Source organism: Rissa tridactyla, chromosome 6, assembly GCF_028500815.1.
Source record: "Rissa tridactyla isolate bRisTri1 chromosome 6, bRisTri1.patW.cur.20221130, whole genome shotgun sequence".
Classification (NCBI taxonomy): Eukaryota; Metazoa; Chordata; class Aves; order Charadriiformes; family Laridae; genus Rissa; species Rissa tridactyla.
The window spans coordinates 29992537-30014193 of record NC_071471.1 but is presented as its reverse complement, the minus strand read 5'-3'; the positions used below and the strand labels follow the sequence as shown (position 1 = coordinate 30014193).

Sequence of the window (21657 nt, the reverse complement as noted above, 5' to 3'; positions counted from 1 at the left end):
TGATTTATTGTGCTAAGACAGCGGTACATCCGTTAGCAACTTAGTCCTCCACACCTTACTATCACCTTAAGAGATGCCTGAGGTAATTTTTATATATATTTAGTTTCACACTTCACTGACTTACTTTCTTCTATATCATGTAACAGAAATAAATCTTAACTCCTGCTCTTCTCTAGACATCTTAATTTAGCAGCTGATATGGCTGACTGTTCCAATATTTGTTACAATGCTAAGCAACAGTGCCAAGTGAAAGCCTGCCAAAACCAACAGTTTACTAATGGGGTGGAGATCAGCATTTACACCTGTGGTTTGAGCACAGCAGTTATAAAATTCTGTACAAAAGTTTAAAAATCACAGCAGGGATAATATTTCAGTAAGTATGTGGAATATATTAAGATTTTATAAACTGAATACACATGTTAACAACACAAGAGCACACCTCCTTACTATGAAGATACCACCATTCTCTTCTTATTCTGTATCAACTCTAACATTGCCTTTCATATGATGTTGCCCAGGTTTTCTTCTGAACTGGTCCTCACTTCTTATATAGTGGTACCTTGTTAGAATGCATGAGGTAACAGAAATGGTATTCTTCAAAGCCACCTCCATCAATGCACTTACCAAAGAACAATCCTGGAATCTATTTTTTAACAAACTCAGACTGACTAAATTTTCCTGAATGTCATCAAAACCAGGACCTTGAATTGTGCCAAACTTACCAAGATCCAAATCCCATAGGTCTCCTATCATAATCAGGCAAGTCTGGAGCTATCTTGCATGCTTCTATGTTCAGGTATTTAAATATATGAATTTTTCCTTTTATACATATCTTTAAAAAAAAAAATAAAAAATTACATAAGTATAATTTGACAATACATCTGAAAGCACTCTACAGACATTTAACCTGTAGTTGAGAGTAATGAATGAGCACATTTGTATCAACCAATACTTCTTCTAATCTCATTACATGTTAGAGAAACAGCTACGGTGGGGCATCATGGGATGCCTGTGATAGACAAATGGAAGCTGGCCTCCAAGTACATCTGGTCTGCACGCAACTTTGTCAGCTGGATGCTGAAATTTCATCATGCAAACAAGACAGGAGCATTTACAAGTAGTAGAATTTATACCCTTGGCATCAGAACAGATGCATCCCACCCATGCCCAGCTTTGAATGGCAGTGGCAGACTGCCAAAGCAAGCTCAAATTTAAAGTGAATGAAGCAAGTAACAGCTGTCTTTGCTTTCAAAAGGGAGGCAAAACCCTATTGAAACTACAGGTCTCAGCAAGTAGCACTCTTGACTCAGAAGCAGCAGCTCACAGTGGAACCTGTAATATTAAGGGCTTATATACCCACATTAAAAATCAAATTAGTTACTATCCATATTGCAGTTTCTAGCTCACAGGCCAATTTGAGCACTCTGCTGCAAAGGGAACCAGCACACAGCAGCACTGAGGCCTCAGTCAAAATTTCGACATTTGAGTGGCACAAAATTGCTTAATAGAACTTCCTCTCTCATCCACTGAAAGAAGAAATGTTCAGCTAACACTAATAACAATGCTAACAGTGGAATTCGTAGTAATATCCCATAGATGACACTACTAACGCAGGAATGCAAGCGAAGAAGGGATTTTTCAAGCTGTGCTGTATGTTTAACACGTTTAGATAATATAATTTATTTAAAGTCCTCTTGTTCTTAAATAAAGTCTGGAATATAATCCTTCAGCTTCTAACTTCGTTCTGCCCTTTTTAGTGGAACTAATCATCTGAATTCCTCGCTGCAGTTTACCTGTGCAGGGGGTGACTGGAGAGGGTTGTTCTCTAACATGATGGTCTGCAGATGTCTGAGGTTTCTATAACAAACTGGTATCGTTGTTATTTTATTGCAGGAGAAATCTAATCGAATCAAAGGCAACTCAGCAAGCTCTGGAGATAGAAAATACACATACAATTCAGCAGATTAAAATAGTATAAAAAGGCAAGAGTATAAAAATACGTGTTCTACAAAATAATGAAGTACACTGCTTCTAGCTCTCAGGGGAAGAGAAAGGCATTAAAAATAAAGAAGCGCTTGAAGTTTCTGCTGTTATAACTGACAGCCTTTATCTCACCTTCAGGTAAACGCACCAAATTATTTCTTCTGACATTTAGGTCCCGCAAGGATTCCAAATTGCCAATCTGTGGAGGTATTGTCTGTATTTCATTACAGCTCACATCCTACAAAGCAAGAGTAAAGAATGAGTTACCACTGACTGGTAAGCCTCTGGTAACTAAAATTTGTATCACTTTATTTAGGACTGAAAGAAAAGGACAACTATTTACATAACACCTCAGATGCTTATATTCATTAAATCTCACTGATGATGTGAAGCATTATTCTCATTTTAAATGCATGGGGAAATAAAAGCTTTAAAAGATTAAGCATTCAAATGTAGAAGTTTATTTCAAGTTAATCTCATTCAAGTTATTCCATATCATTTGAGACTGCACAACTTGCTACATAAAAGCTTTTTGCCAGGAAGAAATGCACCAAGAGCTCTAATTCCATCCAGCCTTCCTTTCAAAAATAGGGAAGACTCTTAGTTAAACTGACATAGATCATTTGCTCTCCAGTGCAAGGTTATCTTCCCCTCACATAGTTTTTTTTTAAATTTTTTTTTTTAATTTTTTTCATTCAACTATTTCAAACTCTTTTCCAACACCTCTCTAAAATGTCAAAACATTATTGAACATACTATGGCAGATAGAAATCTTCCTTAGGCTAAGAGCAGATTTAAATAACTTGCCATTGCATACAACTGACTGGTCTACAATCACAAAGTTGTCAGCAGAATGAGAAACAGGATGTCGATCTAGCACATGCCCAGATAGCATCCTAATTACTGCATTATTTTGATCAGCTTAAAAAATTGTTATTCCTTCTGAAGCACCTCTGAACCTATTAAACACATCCATTAAAAATTATAGACTGAATAGCAATAGTTAAAAAAATAACTGTATACTCACAAGCTCTGTCAGCTGTCTGAGCTGCCCAATTTCTTCAGGTATTGAAACCAACTTATTGTTACTTGCTATCAAAACCTTTAGTGGTAGACTACAGAGGTGTACTGGCAATGTTGAAAGCTGGTTTCGACTTTTTGGACAGAAAGAAAACAAAATCATCAGAACTCGAATGAGAAATCACCTCACATCTTTATGCAATGAAAGACATACAAAAAGCACACTCCATTTAGATGATCAACTCAATTTTTATATAATACTGTGAAGGTAGTTCCATGAAGTCTTTCTTCATTACTTGCTTTATCTAGTTATGTGTGAACAAACTCTGAATATTAAGTACCAAGCCTGACTGGCTGCTTTCAAACTCAGTTTTGGGGAATATGATATTTTCATGTCCTTTCAGGTGCTTCTGATAAGTGGTGATCCTCTGTCACAAACGAGTAGGTTTGAACAGAGTGCAAAAGCCTTTCAGATAGGTGGTATTGCTGGCCAGCACACACAAAATGCCACAGAGAAAGTCATGATTTATTCAATGAGAAATATACTTTAAGTATTCAGCAAGTCACGTGGGTCAAGAAACTTGGTGTGATGGATTTCACTATTCCAAAATACAGTCTTGGATATTTCATAATAAACTACTATTAAAGCAAATATGACATCATACGACTGGACTGTAACCTCAGATGAGATTCTGTCAGGATGAGAATGGATTGTAAGAGAGAAAGATTCCCTTTAAAAATAAAACAAAGCAAGGAGCAGTAACTGGACGATTAGAAAGTTATTAGGATCTTAATTAAGCCTTTGATCAGGTGTTGACATTTACCAAAATATGCTGCTGTATTATTTCATGCTTGAAACCCAGATTTCCCTACTATTAAAGGAAAAAAAAAAAAGTACAGTAGAACTAACAGTATCTTTTAAAAGGATAATAACTGGACTGCATCTACTAGAAGTCATAGCAATAGGAAACCCATAACTGCTTCACATCCTATTCCTACAATTCTCACCATCAATAAAAAAAGAAAATAAAGAAACGTAAGCATATTAAATTGGCAAACGTATAACACCACAAGGAGATAGCCTGAAGTTCTTCTTGATTAATATCACTGCCAATTTGTGACGAGGAACTTTCCACACCTTTAAAAGACCTTCTACAAATGGAGGATGCTGTACACAGTTGAATTTCATCAACAGGCCAAGTTGCAGCAATTAGCTTTTAATGCTGGCAGAGAAGTGTTAATGCTTGAGAAAGATCTTTAAAAGCCACTAGTACAGTGAAGGTAAAGGGAAATTTCATAAGCCTTATTCAGCTCCTGAGAGATGAACTGTAAAGACTATCCAAAAGCTCCATCTTCTCTTTTCAGTCTGCATGCCTGTATTTCACAGGAAAACTACTGGAATTAATTTTGTGAGTCCATTAAGCTGGAATTAGCTTTCTTCTTCATGGTCCTCTTCTACAAGTGGCTGCTTAATCCTCATGTACCCTTGCCCCTAATTGGGCAAGACTGGTTGAGTTTGCTTTGATTCAATGACATACAATCTAAGAATGTGATGATTACACACCATGTTATCATTACTTATGGATGCGTCAAAATTTATAAACCTAGACTACTGATGCTAAAGTAAAATTTCTAAGACAGTCATTACCTTATATTTAGAAATGTTAAAGACTGTAAGTTCAAAACAGCCTCTGGGATGTATCGAATGCAGTTCTGGTACAAATTAAGACTCTCAAGGGAGACAAAGTGACATGCTTCTGCTGGAAGCTCTGACAGTCTGTTCCGTGACAAATCTGAAGGGAGGGAAAAAAGAAGCATTCAGTAAAGCTATCTTAAAACTTCATGAGGATAAGTATTGTCTCTGTATTCACCACCACACAGCGGGAACAGTTGGACAGGAATCAGTTTCGCTGTAATGCCTGCAAAATTTTCAATATTATGAAGTGACTCTCACTTCACACACAAAATAAATCAACATCTTTTAAAATCTTATAGCCACAGTGAGAAAGAGAGCGCTAGATGCAACATTCATGCTTTCATATCCCAAACTGCCTTATGCTTAGAGGAAGCGGTTTAAGATGCTAAAAGCTCAGCTTCAAATCTTTGTTCCAGGACTGTCTTTAGATTATGGAGTTGGCATCGGGTACTCAGTGCTCTAATGAAAAGAATCAGAAAGTACTTTTCTGTCAGCCCCTTGCTGAGGTACTCTCTGCTACATGGAAATCTCAGCTTCAAATTTCTGGTCCAAAATATCTACTTTATATAGCTACATGCGTATTTATAGGTAACAGTTCCAACAGGGGAAACATGAGGCACACACCTTAGATGAACCTTCTATATTCTAGCCAAAGCATTCCCTCCTTCAGATACCCATTCAAGCCTGTAATCTCAACCAGGCAATGGAAGGATTTTCAATAACGGGTCTTCCCAGCTGCAGAGAAATGCTCTGCTTGATGCTAGCAGTAAGGTTTACTGCTACATTCCTTGCTTAGCAAGAGACAGAAGTTTAACCAAAACTACTAACAAATGTTTGTATTTGAGGAATCAATATTTTCGCTTAGCCAGCTCCAGTTATGAGTCTGTATGTATAAAATATCCATCGGTACTACCCTCCTTCAAGAGTAAAAGCTGCATTGTGATAAATAACGCAAAGGGTTCTTTTTTCTTTAAAGGTCAAGGAAAGCTTTTGCTTATAAATGCCAAAGGACAGTTCTCACAAATGCACATTAACAGCTCCCACTTCCTAACACACCCAGCTCTTAATTTTGACAGGAGTTACGCTCACATCAAGAGCAACTTGCGTCAGCAGGGAATTCCTATAGAGATACTGCCTGTTTAATAAACTGATGCTTCATCTTTGCATTTTTAAGGGAGGGCAGACTTTCATTGTAAAAACCCATCTAACCTGAATTGGTGTCATGAAGGATTAAAAAAAAATATTGCAAATTTAATTGTTATTTTCTCTATTTGTTTTGAATTTAAATTTCTCCTCATCAACATAAGAGGATAAAAGCTCCCACCTCAAAACGAACACAATAAATTGACATAGTAATTTCTGTACTTTTATTCCACAAAGGAGCCATCCAATACAGATGACTTTTTAAGGACTGCCAACGCAGATAGGTCTTGTGTCTCTTGACATTTTTCCTTTTTTTAAAGGGAATCTTTTCCAGAGTAAAAAGCTTTCATCAGAGATATCGTGCCTACCACTCTTCCAACATACGCTGCACTAGGTTGCCCAAGGAAAAGTGGTCACTCTGGGTACAGCTGGAACTGACTCTAGGTCTACCTCAATGCTTACAACAAGCCATGAGCTAACTACTGCTAAATAACCAGTAACTAAAAATCTCAGTAGAAAGAAGCACTATGAAAAACTTTGTAGAGAAAACCCTCCAGATGTACTTTAATGTACAAGTGGTAAGGAACCGCATTACCCAATCTACAAGTATGACTGAAGCTAACTATAGCAGAGGCTATGATGGATACGAAGTTCAGCAGACATTGCAGGGTGCACACATAAGAAAACATGAAAATCATGGAAATTTCTAATCCACCAATACAACAAGATTACAGGGAACATAACAAAACTCCTTGTCTGTTCAGCAAGCAATATTAAAAACAAACAAACAAACGAACCCGCACACTAAGTGCTTCTTCCCAGCTTGTGTCAGCCTCAAACGTCACCTCAGCTTAAACTTGTCCGAACTTGATTTTGAAAACCCAACAGTTTTAAATTAAAGTTTCCAACCACCTCTAACAGTGGTAACTAAACCTACAATATAATAGAAGTTGTCACCATTAAGTCTGCTAGAATTGTTTAATTGCCTCTTGACATAAACCACTTTGATATCTTTGCCCCTCTTTTCTATTTTTCTTGAGAAAGACAACCTTTCCCCCCCTTTTTTTTCTTTTCTTCTAAGAGCAAAAAAACCTGCACTTACAGACTGCTAAAGACAGTTTCCTAATCTTACCATACACTAATCCAGATAAAACATCAGATAAATGCATCAAATGCAAAGAAAGACCACCATGATGGATCCTGCTTCCTGCTACTGCCAAACCCAACGTTTTCTTACCTCTGTTGCTTGTTCCAGGCCCTTCATATTGTTAGAGCTTGTGGGAAACTCTGGTCAGAATTAAATACAGGTTTTTTTGATCACCTCACCACACAGCCCCATAAACCCTATGCCAGCACCAGGGAAAAATGCTGGTGCAGGCAGCAGAGTCCCTTGTTCTGGTGGCAGGGATTACCTTTGTTGATTAAAAGTGCACGCTGAACTCCAGCCTAAATGGAAATAGCAAATGAATCAAACTGATCAGAATTTGATTAAGAATGCGTAGATAGTAAAGGAGTCAATAAAGTATCTGTGTATACCCTGCAGGGACACGGCATACATTTTCACATGAATTTATGCAGTGGACACTTATTTTGCACAAGCCGTCTCTCGTAATACACTGGTCTGTCCTAAGGTTTCTTCTGCTTTACTTCCACAATTTAATTCTCATTCATGTTTTAGTGAAAATGACAGCAAACTCCCATCCTCCTCTCCTCCATGTTGTATAGATGCAATAGATTTGAAAAAGAGTAATTGTGTTAAAATTATGCAACAATGTGATGTCCAAAACTGCAACATTCCCAATGGGATCTCTCTTGTGCCAACATTGTTGTAAAACGTAACAGGAGAAGACTGATTGCCAAACAAACATACTGTCCCAACACAAATAAAAATTAGGTATCCTGAAAAATTTGTAATAACTGCACCCAATCATAGTATTTGTAATCACTGAAATTATCTGTGATACAAACAACTTGCCATAAGGTTTCACAGTACACTTGTATATTACCATATAAGAAAGGGAAAAGGATGCAAATTTTTTCAGAGTTGACAAGAAACAAGCAAGAATAATTTAGAAAAAAATACTTAGCTTCCACAGTGACTATATGTTTAAGTGCCTATTTATTTTAATGAATTATTACAACATTGGTTCACCTATAAAGTGTGTTTTTCTTAGGGACCCTGGAGGGTGGAACTGAATTCTACCACCTACCTCACAATACACTTCTTCAGCGCACACAGCTGTGCTGGCAACCTCTGTTTTAATACTACCCATTTTAACAAAGAAATAGGCTTCCCAAGTAATGAGCCATATTTTCTGGAAGAAGAGTCACAAAGAAAAAGTTTCTTTCAACTCTGTTTTGGAAAGGGTTTAACCACAAACATGAGAATTCTCAATTGCTTTTTGTTTCACTTTATCTTACCAAGGAACATTTAAAACCTAGTGTTTACAGATTGTGCAGACCATAAGGCATGGGACTACTAGTAAATAACTTCATATATTCTGAGCTATGATTTAGTATTTCTAAAGAAATAACTCCCTGCAAAATAACATTAGGTATGAAGAAATTAAAATACATATTTTTAAACAACAAATGAACTCATAGCGCGATAGAAGAGAGACACCAAAGCTGATTAGCAGCAATGACTAAGTTTTTCCGGACTTCCCTCAATCTACAGTGATTTTTAAAACTTGGCATGTCTGTTTAGCAGTAGAAATTCAGTGGAAAGCAGATTAAATCTCAGCTGAATTTTCGTGCTGCAGTATAGTCTCCTAAATCATTCAAAATGGGTCTAACCAATTACAAGTTTGGTTAATAAGATTGCAGCATTTTTACTCACATGATGGCCATGAGAACGCTACCTTACACACCGCATCCCTGATTTCAAGTGCTTGAATGGAGACGTAAGAGGGAGGGTCTGCCAGGACCATAAAAAAAGGCAAGTGCTAGAAAAAAAACAGACTAAGCTATACTGTAAAACAAGAACACTTCAAGAATTAGGTAGAATAAATTTATGATAAAATACAGTGTGAATATTGAACCTGCAAACGAAGAACTACTTTTGGTTATTTGCAACCCCCACCTCGCCCCACTGGAGACCTCCAATAAATATTTACATTTCCCAAAGTCCAGAACACAGCATCCCTAAGATTTGGTGGTATTTTTGATTTTGGTCAATTTCTCTGGAACCCTCCCCCACTCCAGAAAGCAGACCTTAAATGGGACCAGAAACGGGCAGAGCGTACAGCAGTCATTGTATGAAACAATTCAACAACTCCATCCTCTTCCCCACCTTCCTCCTAAAAATATCTGAATGAAAGGAACAGCTCTAACAAAAACAGGAGAGAAGTAAAGAAAAAAGCACTTCAGTGACTGGTAATATATTTACATATATGTAACCCTGCAGTACAGCAGTAGCTGGTGCTTTTCCTAAAATTACAAATTATTGTGCAAACTTAAAATTTTTGCAAAGATTCCTCTCTATTTCTCAGAAAAATGACAGAATGTTGCTGTGAGATAATTTTTTTATATATACTTTTTTTTTTACAAATATCATATCATGAATTAAGAAGCAATTGTTAAGTGTTAAATTAACCAAAGAGTAATCAGCGTGATGTAGATTATTTTCTTTAATATGTATGTACACACCCTTGCTGCTTGACATACCATAAAATGCAAAGAGCAAAACAACTAATTCCCCCCCCAAAAGCACAAACGCTTAATTTCACTATGAATAAGCATGACTGAAATATGGCTATTATAATTTGAACTAGGATTCACTTGCTAGTATTAACATTTCGTGGGTTAAAATTACTGTTACCAGAAATCTGCTTTAAAAAAGGTTCTTCTGGCCTGCTAAAAATGGATGTGTTTCCTTGAAGGCAAGATCATGTGGAATTTTGGCAAAGGGGAAGCGTTCTTTGGAACTAAGCTCTTTGTGAAAGATAAAAAAGCCAACAGTACAAATACAAAATGAAATCTCAGAGCGGAGTCAGATCACTGACCTTTTCCATCTTAATTGGGATTCCACTCAGAAAGCCAGCAAATCCAACGTTAAATGCAACTAGAGAATACACTATGTTTAAAATTGCATCATTTGGCATGAAATGTAAACTCTTCCTGTTCAGAGAAGAATGTTCCTCTAACATCAAACATTAGCAGGGCTGTGTTCACACATCTTTAAGTTAAGCTGTAACACACATTTTGTCTCCAAAGGAAAATCACTGATGCATACAGATGCACTGTTTAAGGTACTGGGTACTTCAACCCACTACAGACACCATGAAGAGAGGGAGCTGCAGCTCAACTGTTGCTAGCACTCAAACTGGCTGGGTGGTGGTGAATTCCAATTCATCACGAGATGCTAATGTGATCAGCCCACTAATCCTGTTGCGATGGGAATACGCTTTGGCTCTCATTCCAATTAACTCCAACAATGAGGGCCAGTTCTGGGCCTGGTCTGTGCTACAAAATTTTGTTGATAAAAATCTGTCTTTTGTCACCAGAGATCTGCATGTGTTTCCCACACACATTTCATTTTTTATTTTTTAAAGGTAAACCAGCAAAGCCTTGATTTTTGGCCATCTGTTCAAAACCAAAAGTCAGCAACCACCATAACACCCGCTGGCAAAAAGCTAATGTAAGAGAGATTGTGACATTATGTCAGCAGCTGTAAACTGTGGGCTCCCACCCATGATGTATCATGTCTTCTATAACAATCCAGTTGCAGCTGTGTGACATCAGCCATGAATGTGCCACAGTGATGCAACAATACCGGTATGTGTGAATCGGTTTGAATCCTGATGGTGACACTGGCTGCTACACACTGCCCTCAGCTAGGATGACTTAATTTGAAGGGCAAGAAAATGTTCTGTTTTCCCTAAAACTATGAAGCAGGCTTTGTAACTTAAAAGCACACCAACAGTTTTCCTTTTACACCAAACAAATCCAGGATACATTAGCTTGAAGCTTACAGACAAAAATACATTTTCACATCAACAATTAGATAAGCCAATCAATGACCAGGAGGCTGACAGCCAGTATAGTGACAGAAGGAAAAAGGCTGAATGAAGTGCGGTAAGAGGACAAAGTACAGCTGTTCAAGGAGAAATAAGTTCAAAATCTGGAACTGTGTAAACAGACTTTTTTTTTTCCCCTCACACATACAACTTCAAGACCAGAAGCAAACTCAACAGTTTCACAATGATAACAACAAAACCGCAATCACCAGCTTCTCATAAAACACTGAAGAATATCCTTGAAGTAGCTGATGTAATCTCGCAGATATGGAAAGCAGCTCACCTGAACAACTCTTGCTCCGGAAGAGTCAGGCTGCTCCCTGGAAATTAACTGCTTACGTTACAGGTATCGTTCCGATAACGTCACTAAACAGATCTTTTGAGGAACTTGATGCCACTTGATTGCTCAATTATGACATTTAGAATCAACTCTATTAGAACAATTACTCACATTTCCAAATGCATTTCAAGCACATTGTTATATAAACCTTAACTCCACTTTTTGTTTGTCATTCATTCTATTAGCCAAAAAAATTCGTACATACTGATCCCAGTTTTATGAATTGATTTGTTTCACTTCCCAAACATTTCAGAACTTGAAATGAAAATCTGACACCACCAATGCTTGTGATCCTGCTAATTTTATGAAACATTCCCATACAGCTACTAAAAGAAAACGAATAAAATGAAATCATAGCCCTAAGCAGATGAGTTACTGGTATTATTGTACTGACTTTTCTTCCACAAGAAACTTAGAAATCATCATAAAAGAATACCTCTGCGATACAATGCTGATGCTGTTGGTCTCTGTACTCAGTACCCAGGACTGTTTTCCTTTCTAAGCACTGAAAATGTTGTCATCCTTAGAGCTTCATTTCACACCTGGAGGATTTCCTGACACAGGAGGGGTGATTCTACCTCTTCCTGCCTGCAGTGATAGAACACTACCACTTTTGTCATACCCTAATTTAAAACAAGCCTCAGAAATGTCATCTCCTGACTCACCTTCTACCTGCCAGTCCTGCCAAACCTGAACTTTTCCCAACTATTCTCCCATGTATCTAAGGTACACTTCTTGCAGACCTATTAAGTTAAGGTGAAAGAAGGTGGCATTTACTGAACCAAAATCAGGCTGTTCCGTCTTTGTTTTACGTAGGCAACGCACAATGCCGACATGATAGCAGCGCTGCCCAAGTGAGAATACCCGAGTAACAGCGATAACGAAGACTGTTTTCACATACCTTATTTTTGTAGCCCTGTAATGAAATACATCCCCCAATTTCTAGTTTCAATTTCCATTATTTCATGAAGGAAAATTAGATTCAGACACACGATCTGGCCTTGATACCACATTTCAGTTCTCAGTAGATCCATTCTTGATATGTACAATCACATTCCTGCTTAGCAGCAATACTAGCAGCATTAAACTGTTTTAACCATTTCCAGGGACTAACATTTTGTAATCAAGAATCTCCAATCTGCTGGTTTTTTGCAACATGAAGAGGCTATGATTTCTGCAGTTACAGAAAACGATACAAAGGTTAGTGGTTTCTTCTAAATGTCAACTTGGTGGTGCTATGCCTGGAATGCAGAGATGGTCACCACCAAAGCCTGCTTCACCAACCTGAGAATATACTGTGTAACACGCAAAACAGATTGAAAGACTACACACAGCTCTCGAGATTTCCTGCCTTGTGTGCTAAAGATAAGGTTTGTAGCATGCTTTTAACCAAAGCTGCTTAACATTGACCTTTATAAAACCTGTTTCAAATCATTACCAAATCACTGTCAGGTTTCAGATGCGTGGATCAAAGTTTCACGTATGCTATTTCCTCTGGCTATACTTTTATTTTGCAACATTCAATACAAATAACAAAGCTTCTTGCCAAAGGTTTTAAAAACCACGAAAACCCCTCACTTCTCTGAAGAACTCTCACAAATCCCTTGCTTGAAGCAATTTTACTGAGTGAGAACTATGGCCAAAGCATTTACCTTTTCCTTCAACACTTAGATTAGCAAATGAAACCTGGCTAGCTTTTTTTGGTTTTTAACTCAGGATCATCTTCAGAACAGTCACGTAAGGGAGTTTTGCAGAATCTGGATTACAAATTACTTGAACTACACCATTTTTTTTAGCAGTAAGTTGCCCCTTCAAATCTTCTCCATTAAAACACATCACATAAAACCAAGAAATGAATCAAGTACAACTCTCTTACTGAGCTTAGTTTCTGCAATATTCAGCATTCTCTGTTAAGACTAGAAAAATTTATGTACAAAGATCTGCAATAACTTTAATTATACTAAATAAGAAAACTCAGTCATACCTGGGATCAAAGAGCAAAACAGAGAAGCTTCTGAGCACCAACTCCCATTCTCCCTCCCTTTTTTCTCTACGCATGATTTTAATGCACATTTGCTGTAGTTTAGCTTTCTCTTTTTCACATTAACAAAACCCTCACAGGTATCACCATAAAAAACACTGAACTAAACACAAACACATATTTTACAGTCCTGCACTTTATGTCAGCTGCTGTTCATCCTCTGACAAGAAAGCACATCCCAACAAAAGCATGATTTTCTCACAGGAGCAGACTGCATGAGTGCTGCAAGAAGAGGATAAACATTCCAATCAGAATAACATCTTGGAATACAATGCCATTTCCTCTGAGAAATAATTTCATTTTCCTTTTGCAAGGAATAATATTGCTTGTTTATTAAAAATTATAAAAAAAACCCAACAGTGGAAACTATAGAACTACATTATGCAGTTGTTCGTGTGTGGTCACTGGCAAACAAGCAAGACTGACAAGCTCTACTCCCTGCATGGAACTGAGAACTCCTAATATTCCATGGACTCCAGTTGCTTTTCTTCTAGTTGGGTCTCGAGCAGGAAAATCAGTAGCCTAAAGGAATCAAACTGGTAGTCAAGTTTTATTTATTTATTTTTCAACGTAGACCCTGGCTTCACAGTCAGCCACCTCTAAACCGGTGAAGGGAATGATTCCTTACTGGCCATGTGTTATCATCCCCTCCCTTGCACCAGCACTTCCGATTGTGCAGCCAAACAGCCAGTTGTGTCTCATTACTGAGAAAAAAACCCTGCAAAAAAACAAAGCCACAAACAGTTTTCAGCCCTTCTGAGGCATGATCTGATTCATGCTGCAGTTGTGTAATCTCTAACAACAATGTAAGGGAGGGGATGAGAATGTGCGGCTGCATGCGTAGGGAAGAAAGGGACCATGACTTTTGACAGTAGCTGGGTTGTTTAATAATAACAACCATGAAAAGGTACTTTTTTGGTTCCTTAACACATACACTTCTAATAAAACACAGAATTCTTTTCAGAGTAGCAAACACAGGGATGTGATCAGGGATTTATTCCCCAATTTTGCTCATTACAGATATGTACCTGTGTACACAGCATGATATTTTAAGGATAGCACATGGTGGAGCAAAACAAACACTTTGGGAATGAGATGCAACCAGTTTTCAGATGAGCAGGGAGCAGAATTCAGTGGCTTTAAAAGGGAGACATGATGAAGGAAGTCAGATGAGCTACCAGCTGGGCCTTATGACTGGTCAGTAAACAACAGGACAGACTACGGACAGAACACAAACTGCATGCACTGCTACAGCAGAGCTGATGCAAAGTGCAATTGTTTATCTGTGTTTGAAAGTAAGGATTAATTCTAACCCCTTCCTATGGGGTTTAGGGTTAAAGAAGCTTTACATATGCTCTACTTCTAGTAGAAACCACCACACCAACCCCCAGCCCCCTCCCAATCTTCTCTCTTCCAGCAGTTTCATTCCCTTTCCTCACTAAACTTGGGCATCCAGCCAACAGCATAATCATGCTCCTTTCAAACCACCCTAAAACATAAAGCCAAACAAACTAAACTAAGTGAAAGTTGTAGAAGCAATGTTGCAAGAGATCTAACACTGAGGAAATGAACCAGAGTCTCCAGCTCACCAAGTCCGGTTAAATTGGGGAAGTTCAGTTCCCCACAGGCCAGCTGCATTGCAGGTCCCTCTCTTTTTTTGTGCAAAACATACATACAGTATTTATCTCCAGGGAAAGCAGCCTTTGGACTACTCTTACAAAACTGGTAAGGCAGCATACACCACTTCATTGATAACCCTGGTTTAAAAGAGGCTATTTTGGTTGACCCAAACCTACTCCTTGATGACTTTAATCTAAAAAAGAAAGAAAAAAGAAAAAAGAAAAAAGTCAAATCATAATATGAAACCTGTATGTCTAGCCTTTTATACTAGTTTAACCAAGACAGTTTAAAATGATACCTGAAAGCCTTGGAGACACACCCTCTGGTATCCAACTCTACTGATGTAAAATTATCACCTCTTGGATGCTCCTTACCAGCCCTTTGCTGTAAGCTACTGATTCTGCAACGCTTGTGTGAACATTTCCCAATTCACACCAGGCAGAAAAACAGTCAAGTTAGCTCACATGAATTTTTAAACTTGTTTAAACTACTCTTGCAAATTTTGCCTGAAGCTAACTTGGGGAGGACTTACATGAACTGTATCTCAAGCGGATGCATAAGGGCAGTGACTTCCTTTGGCAGCACAGTCTCCTTAAAGTAGCTGTTATCTGCACATTGACAAACAAGTTGAAGCCTTGCCTTTTAGAAAAAAACAGGGAAGAAGAAAGAAAACAACTTTTGAAAGGAAATCTTTAATCAGGATTTTCTAAGCAGATATTACTTGGAACTGAATCAGATTAAAGTCCTAATTACTTAAGCATTCTATTTTCTTCTAGCATTAAGCAACCGTCTCAGCTAAAACAAGAGAGTAAGCTCATTTCTAAATTTTTCCTGCAACACCATTACTTAGAATCATTACACAGTTCAGATTTGCTGCTTTGATTCGGGCCCACCATCCCAGCATACACAACATGAAATTTGCCTTTCTTCCTGTATTTCTTCCTCATCTGTTTTTATTTTAAAGACATCTGCTTTTCTCAGTTCTCACACTCAGGATTCATGGAAAATGAATACCAGTAAATGGACATACACCAAAAGCATCAGTGCTTTCCACCATTTTTGCTTCCCATAGGCCTGAGTTGGTCTTGTCCCATATTATTCAGGAAAGACATACCTCCCTTTTATGAACTCTCCTCCCCAGCCAGGAAACAATTTCCCATTTTCTTTTACACCTCTTCACTTTACCATGAATACTTGGAGACAACTGACCACTCAAGACTTGAGTATAACTTCTCACCTTCACAGGGGCAGAACTAACCTGGCTGTCACTTCATAACTTACAGCAACTTGTTCTTAGTGGTCTGGTTTGCAGCGCAGAGGAGAGATGAACTGCTGCACAGACACAGGAATAAATGTGGCAAAGGGCTGCAACTTCTTCAACGTGTTGTGACAGCGTTTCCTGAAGCTATACTCAAGCCTCATTAAACTTCAGTTGAAGACCTTCTTTTGCAGGCTCGAGTTGGAATGCTGAATCTAAAAGTCAAGTCACTTAATAATAATTTTAATCTTGTTTTTAATTAAAAAGCTTGCTACTGTCCTTATAAAACTTCTCCTCACATCACAGTAAGCTGTATTCAAAAATACACTTCAGTACAGGACACAATACAAGCTGACAACTCCAGAACACAGGACTGAGCAAGTGTTGGACCAGGAAGACTTTTTCTCCTTAAGAGAGGAGAGAAGGACATGGCAAGTTTTCATTTCCTTACCTCTGTAAGTTTGAAGAAATACATTTTTGTCGCAGCCCAGAGACCGGACAGCAAGCACTCAGAGGGCTTTAAGGTCTTCGCACACATCATCTCCTTCAGTTTCATTTCTTTCAGCTTTCCATTTTTACATGGAAGACTTGTAGGCTGAAGTATGTACATAAGGTACCGCACACACAGTAAGTTATATAAAATGGAAAAGACTCTTGCCAAGAAACTATACTGCACGTGCTACTTCTCACAAAAAGGACAGGAAAATAAAAATATGATAAATATTATTTTTTCCATTTCATGATTAGGCTCTAAGATATTATGCAAGATAACATAGTCTATAGTATAAAATTCAATCAACTTTCAATTATTCAGAAAAGGAGGAGGAAGGGAGGGTCAGATAACATGGATAAAGCAATACCACAGGTTAATATAAAACATAATGCAGACGGTGTACAATGATAAGTAACGACACTGCTGACAGAAGAGTATCAAGACCTCCTAGGTAGCACTGAGCCAGGCTAGAAAGCCCCTATAAGGCAGCACAGTGCCTTTTAAATACATTTATGTTGTCCACACTGGCAGTCCCACAACCAGCTTAGGCACTCCAAGTACACCTACTACAATATTAAATCACCCTGAACAATCTGTTCATAGCTATGGGGAGTTCTACCTGAAAAGACTGTTAGTAAGGAAGATTGTATTTTAGTTTGCTTAAAGCTCTCCTCTGGCTTTCACCTGTATCAGTGAAAAATCTCATATATTCAGCAATTCCAATGGCTCTGCAACTAAACTGTAACTTGGGGAAGGAAACCCAGCATGGAATAAAGGCAGAAACAGGTCAGGAGGGGTGGAAATGCAAAATGCAGCCACAAAGATATCATGTTTCCACCATTCTTCTATTTATTCTATAAATGCTAGCAATGACTTCAATTCATCTTAATACCGTACATAAAATTCTCCATCTACAAGTATTTTCACATGTCAGTTAATATAATAGCATAACACTAGTAACAGCTGCAATTTATCTAGTATCACATTAGTTTTGCATATTCTCCCCATATATTTCATCAATCAGTTCAAACTATGTTACCTTACTCACCTTTTTTCACGTACAGTTTCAGTAGAATGATATATTAAAGTCAGCAATAGAGGGACAGATCATAAAGAAAAATGCTATAACTGTGAATACATTTTAGAATGTCTTAAGTGGAGAATTAGAAACAAACCAGCTCAAACCAGAACTGAAAATTCAAAGGTCCTAAAAAGCAAAGTGAGTAATTTCACATAAAAAGGTCAATTACTTTCAGAGAAAGGCAAGCATTTCTATAAAATTTTATGCCTGTTATTACTGCTTTTCTCTGAAGCTTTTAATACAGTGCCTCTGTATTTATGGCACTTAGATACAGCTTCATCAGTCTACGCAGTAAGGTCACCAAATATGTCTCATACCACTGCAGACACTAATCTGTCTTCAGCAGGATGGTATTTTATTGAGGAGAAAAGTCAATAAAGTCCAACAGTCAAAAGTCCTATGTTCTTTTAATGACTCCTTGAGGCCATCTCTCATGCTGACATCATCCCTAACAAAAAAGGTCTGTTACACTTTATACAAGCAGCGCTGCAATTTTCAATAGGACAATTATTGCCAGAATTCTAGAAAAAGAGCTGGAGTCTTACCAAGTCATCTGTGCAGTACAAGCCATTTTAGTGTCAAGAAATAAAACAACAGTATAGGGTATGTATGGAAAATATCCTGTATCAAACAGGCAGAACAGCCAAATGAGGAGATAAATGACAGCAACTGCCAAAACTTATGTTCATAATATGAAATAAATTTTGAATCTGGCAACCATAAAAGTCACCTTCAGTCAAAAGCACACCATGCAGACATTAGCCGGGATCAAGGACTACAGAATTGGTGGTCACAATTTCATACATCTTCATTTTTTTAAAAGCTAAGCTTGCTAAAAACTAGTAGCAAGGCTATCTAAAAGGTTGATACATTCTTAAATTGCTATTTGAGGTGACTTGTATACATCTTTTCACAAAAAAATCCAAGCCATTATTAATCCTTGTCAGCAAACACACAAAACAAAATCCAAAGTAATCCGACTACAACTGAAAATAGATTTTTTTTTTTTTTTTCAAAACCAAACCCATCCCTATTCAGGAAAATGCTTAAGTCAAGGTTTAACAGTAAACATTGATTTCCATTGCGACCTTTTAAGAGCAATCTCGAACTGCAGTAGTCACTCTGAAGGTTTTTGGCTGGTTGTCTCTATCCCTCCAGCTCCTTCTGAGAAACATCAGTTTTGTGCATGTGACAACTCTATCTATACCGGCTCAGTACAAACTGCACGGAGCAGGAGAAAAAGGAGAATGAAAGCTTTTTGCCTTGATAGAAGAATTCTTGACAAACACTAAGCCACAGAAGAAAAAGCTGTGTGGCAACTGCCCACACTGCACAACAACAACGATGAGAATTCCACTTCCAGAGATCTCCATTTTTCCATTTCATAATGACTATTTTAGCACAAGTATTTTTAGAGCTCTACATCTACACAAAACGCTATTAAAAAGTGTTCATTTGCAAATGTGTAAGAAATCCAAATGGAAAAATTCCAAAGTTACAGAGAAACTGTTTCATACATGCTAACACATGGACGCAAGCGTGACACTGGAAATGTATGAAAGCATAGTCCTGCTCCGCAGCAAAATGACACCCTGCCTTTTGCCCACTGCTTCTGAAATACTTGACTGTGTTCCAGCAGAGCAGGGTTTCATTTTACAAGAGTGCTTCACAAAGTTAGCAATGAGAGGAAGTGTGAAGTAAATGAACTCACACCCCCCCCACCCAGCCCCCCAAGATAAAGTCTCTTCAGGTACTAAAGTAATTACCCAACTAAATGAAAGACATTTAAAAAGCTCTGAAAATGGAGCTAGAACTATTGCCAGATTGTAAGTCCACATGCAAACCTCTGTATCCATCTATTATTTTTTTCCTATTTAAAATTATGAGCATTGATAAAAACATAATTTAATATTTATTCAATTCATTTATCTTTCCCAAAACCTCACTACAGTAATAGGCTTGGGTAAAATGAGGGACAATAGTCTTTAACTTAGGTGAAAAAGCAGGTAAACTTGTAGTTCCAGCACCACAAAAAAATCCATCCCCAAACCATAGAAAATAGCCTCACTCCAACAATTACTCCCTGGATTTTAATTAAGAGACTTAATGGAAATAATTCAACTTTAACAACTTTCAGCTTTCAGAAGTCTCCACAGAGGAGTGGGGAGATAGGAGAGAAGGGCTTTGATGCATCAAGGGTACTGGATAGCTTAAGAGTCCTGAAATTACAAATTTGATTTTCACTGAATAGCAAAGAATAAGCCAATGAATCACACACAGCAAAATGTAAGAGTTATACATTGAAAAATAATTGGCCCTGATGGGCAATTTTATAAAGACATTATAAAAACAGCACAGCATTAAAAGATTAATTTAGCTTCAGTATAAATATGGACGTGATCAGCAAAAAGCAAGCAGTAAGGGGAGGAAAATGTGAGTCAAGCAGGATATTGGAAGTTTATACAAAAAGAAAAAAGATGATAAAACACTAACAATACTGATGGTTCTAAATATTTCTCTTGCCCTGAAAGTAATATTGATCTCATTACTGTAAGTACCAGATGAAGAAGAAAATCTATCCCGAGATCACTAGAAGCACAGAAATGCATCTATACTTCTAACACAAGTAAAATAAAACTCTTCAGGCTACCATAAAGCAAGAATGAGAAACTTGTGAAAAGTCTCACCATAAAATATACTTGAAAATAAAACCATTTCAGTTTATATTTCACCTGATAATATTCAACATTCTTTACAAACAAGAATTTCCCCATCTCTATTAAACTGCAAGTACATCCAAAGAAGAAACAGCTGTTACAACTGTGACAAGAAATACTACATAAAAGAGATACAGAGCACTGCATTTCATTGAGGCAAAGTAAGAAAGCAAGAGTGGCAGTGATGATAAGACAAGATGCCATAAACTGATTAAAAATCTGGTAAATGAAAATTTGCCACTGGAGTTTCACATCCCTTGAAAAAGTTCACACCAACAATACAGCAGGAATGACTTTTCTGTCCCAAGAGCTACATTGAAAAGTTGTCACGTGGAAAGTAACATGAAGAAAGCTCTTGAACAGCTGGAGTGAGTTTATCACAGTGAAGTTACACTCATGCTACAGGTGTGGAGCAAAATTAAAGTTACATTCATGATTTAATATACACACACACATATTAAATGCTTGTTCATTAATCTTCTTTCACACCACAGAAGATGCTATCTCTCAGAGGTGGGCTGACTCTGTTTTATGAATCAAGATCTCCAGAACGCAACAGACTATTTTTGTTTATCAAAAAGGATGTCTCCAGCTTAACATGCAATTTTTGAGATTACATAATGTAGTAATATAGTTTCAAATCAACTGTCATGGAAATAAAATACAAAGGCATATAAAAAAAACCCTCTTTCAACAAATTTAGTCCATGTACAATATAAAACTTCAAATGAAATTTAACTCAAGTCCCCCAAAGAAGATGGATGGTTTACAATTTCTGTTTTCATCCTCTCTTCATGGGGCACAAACTGGGTTTTCTAGCTTTAAAATGACATTACTTCGCCTGAGAAGTAAAACAATACACCAAACAAGTTCTTCTATAAATGCCTCTGACAAAAAGTATCACTGTGCAAAGAGCGAGGAAGCAGGATGTACCATACAAATTAGAGAAAGCAAGATGCAAGAGATGGGAAACACAGTGGTAGAAGGATTTCTTTAAGGTCAAAACCAGAGAACGGAAATAGAATAGGCAAATCTGAGAAGCATCATTTATTTTAAGTATGAACATATTTTTTCTAATATAATTAAAACCCAGACACCAATCTGTCTTTTAATTATATTAATTAAATATCCCCAGTTGAGAAAAACAGAAGTATAAACTGCTTCTCCAAGAGCGAAGTAGTAGCCATGCCAGCCTACAGGCAGATCCTCTCTGCCTCTTGCACCACATCACATCGGTGCCGTGCAGG

The 21657-nt window shown here is 37.5% G+C and overlaps 1 protein-coding gene across 15 annotated transcripts in view; it reads right to left on the bottom strand.

The window, feature by feature from the left end:
• The window catches only part of LRCH3 (leucine rich repeats and calponin homology domain containing 3), a 73276-nt gene that overhangs the window by 39659 nt on the left and 11960 nt on the right, over positions 1-21657 (bottom strand). For all 15 annotated transcript variants that reach the window (XM_054204541.1, XM_054204534.1, XM_054204548.1 and 12 more), the window contains exons 2-6: positions 4652-4796; positions 3011-3137; positions 2116-2221; positions 1794-1930; positions 723-832 (exon numbers count right to left, since the gene is read on the bottom strand). In XM_054204541.1, coding sequence (XP_054060516.1) covers positions 723-832; positions 1794-1930; positions 2116-2221; positions 3011-3137; positions 4652-4796 — 625 coding nt within the window. The remainder of the gene's footprint in view (positions 1-722; positions 833-1793; positions 1931-2115; positions 2222-3010; positions 3138-4651; positions 4797-21657) is intronic.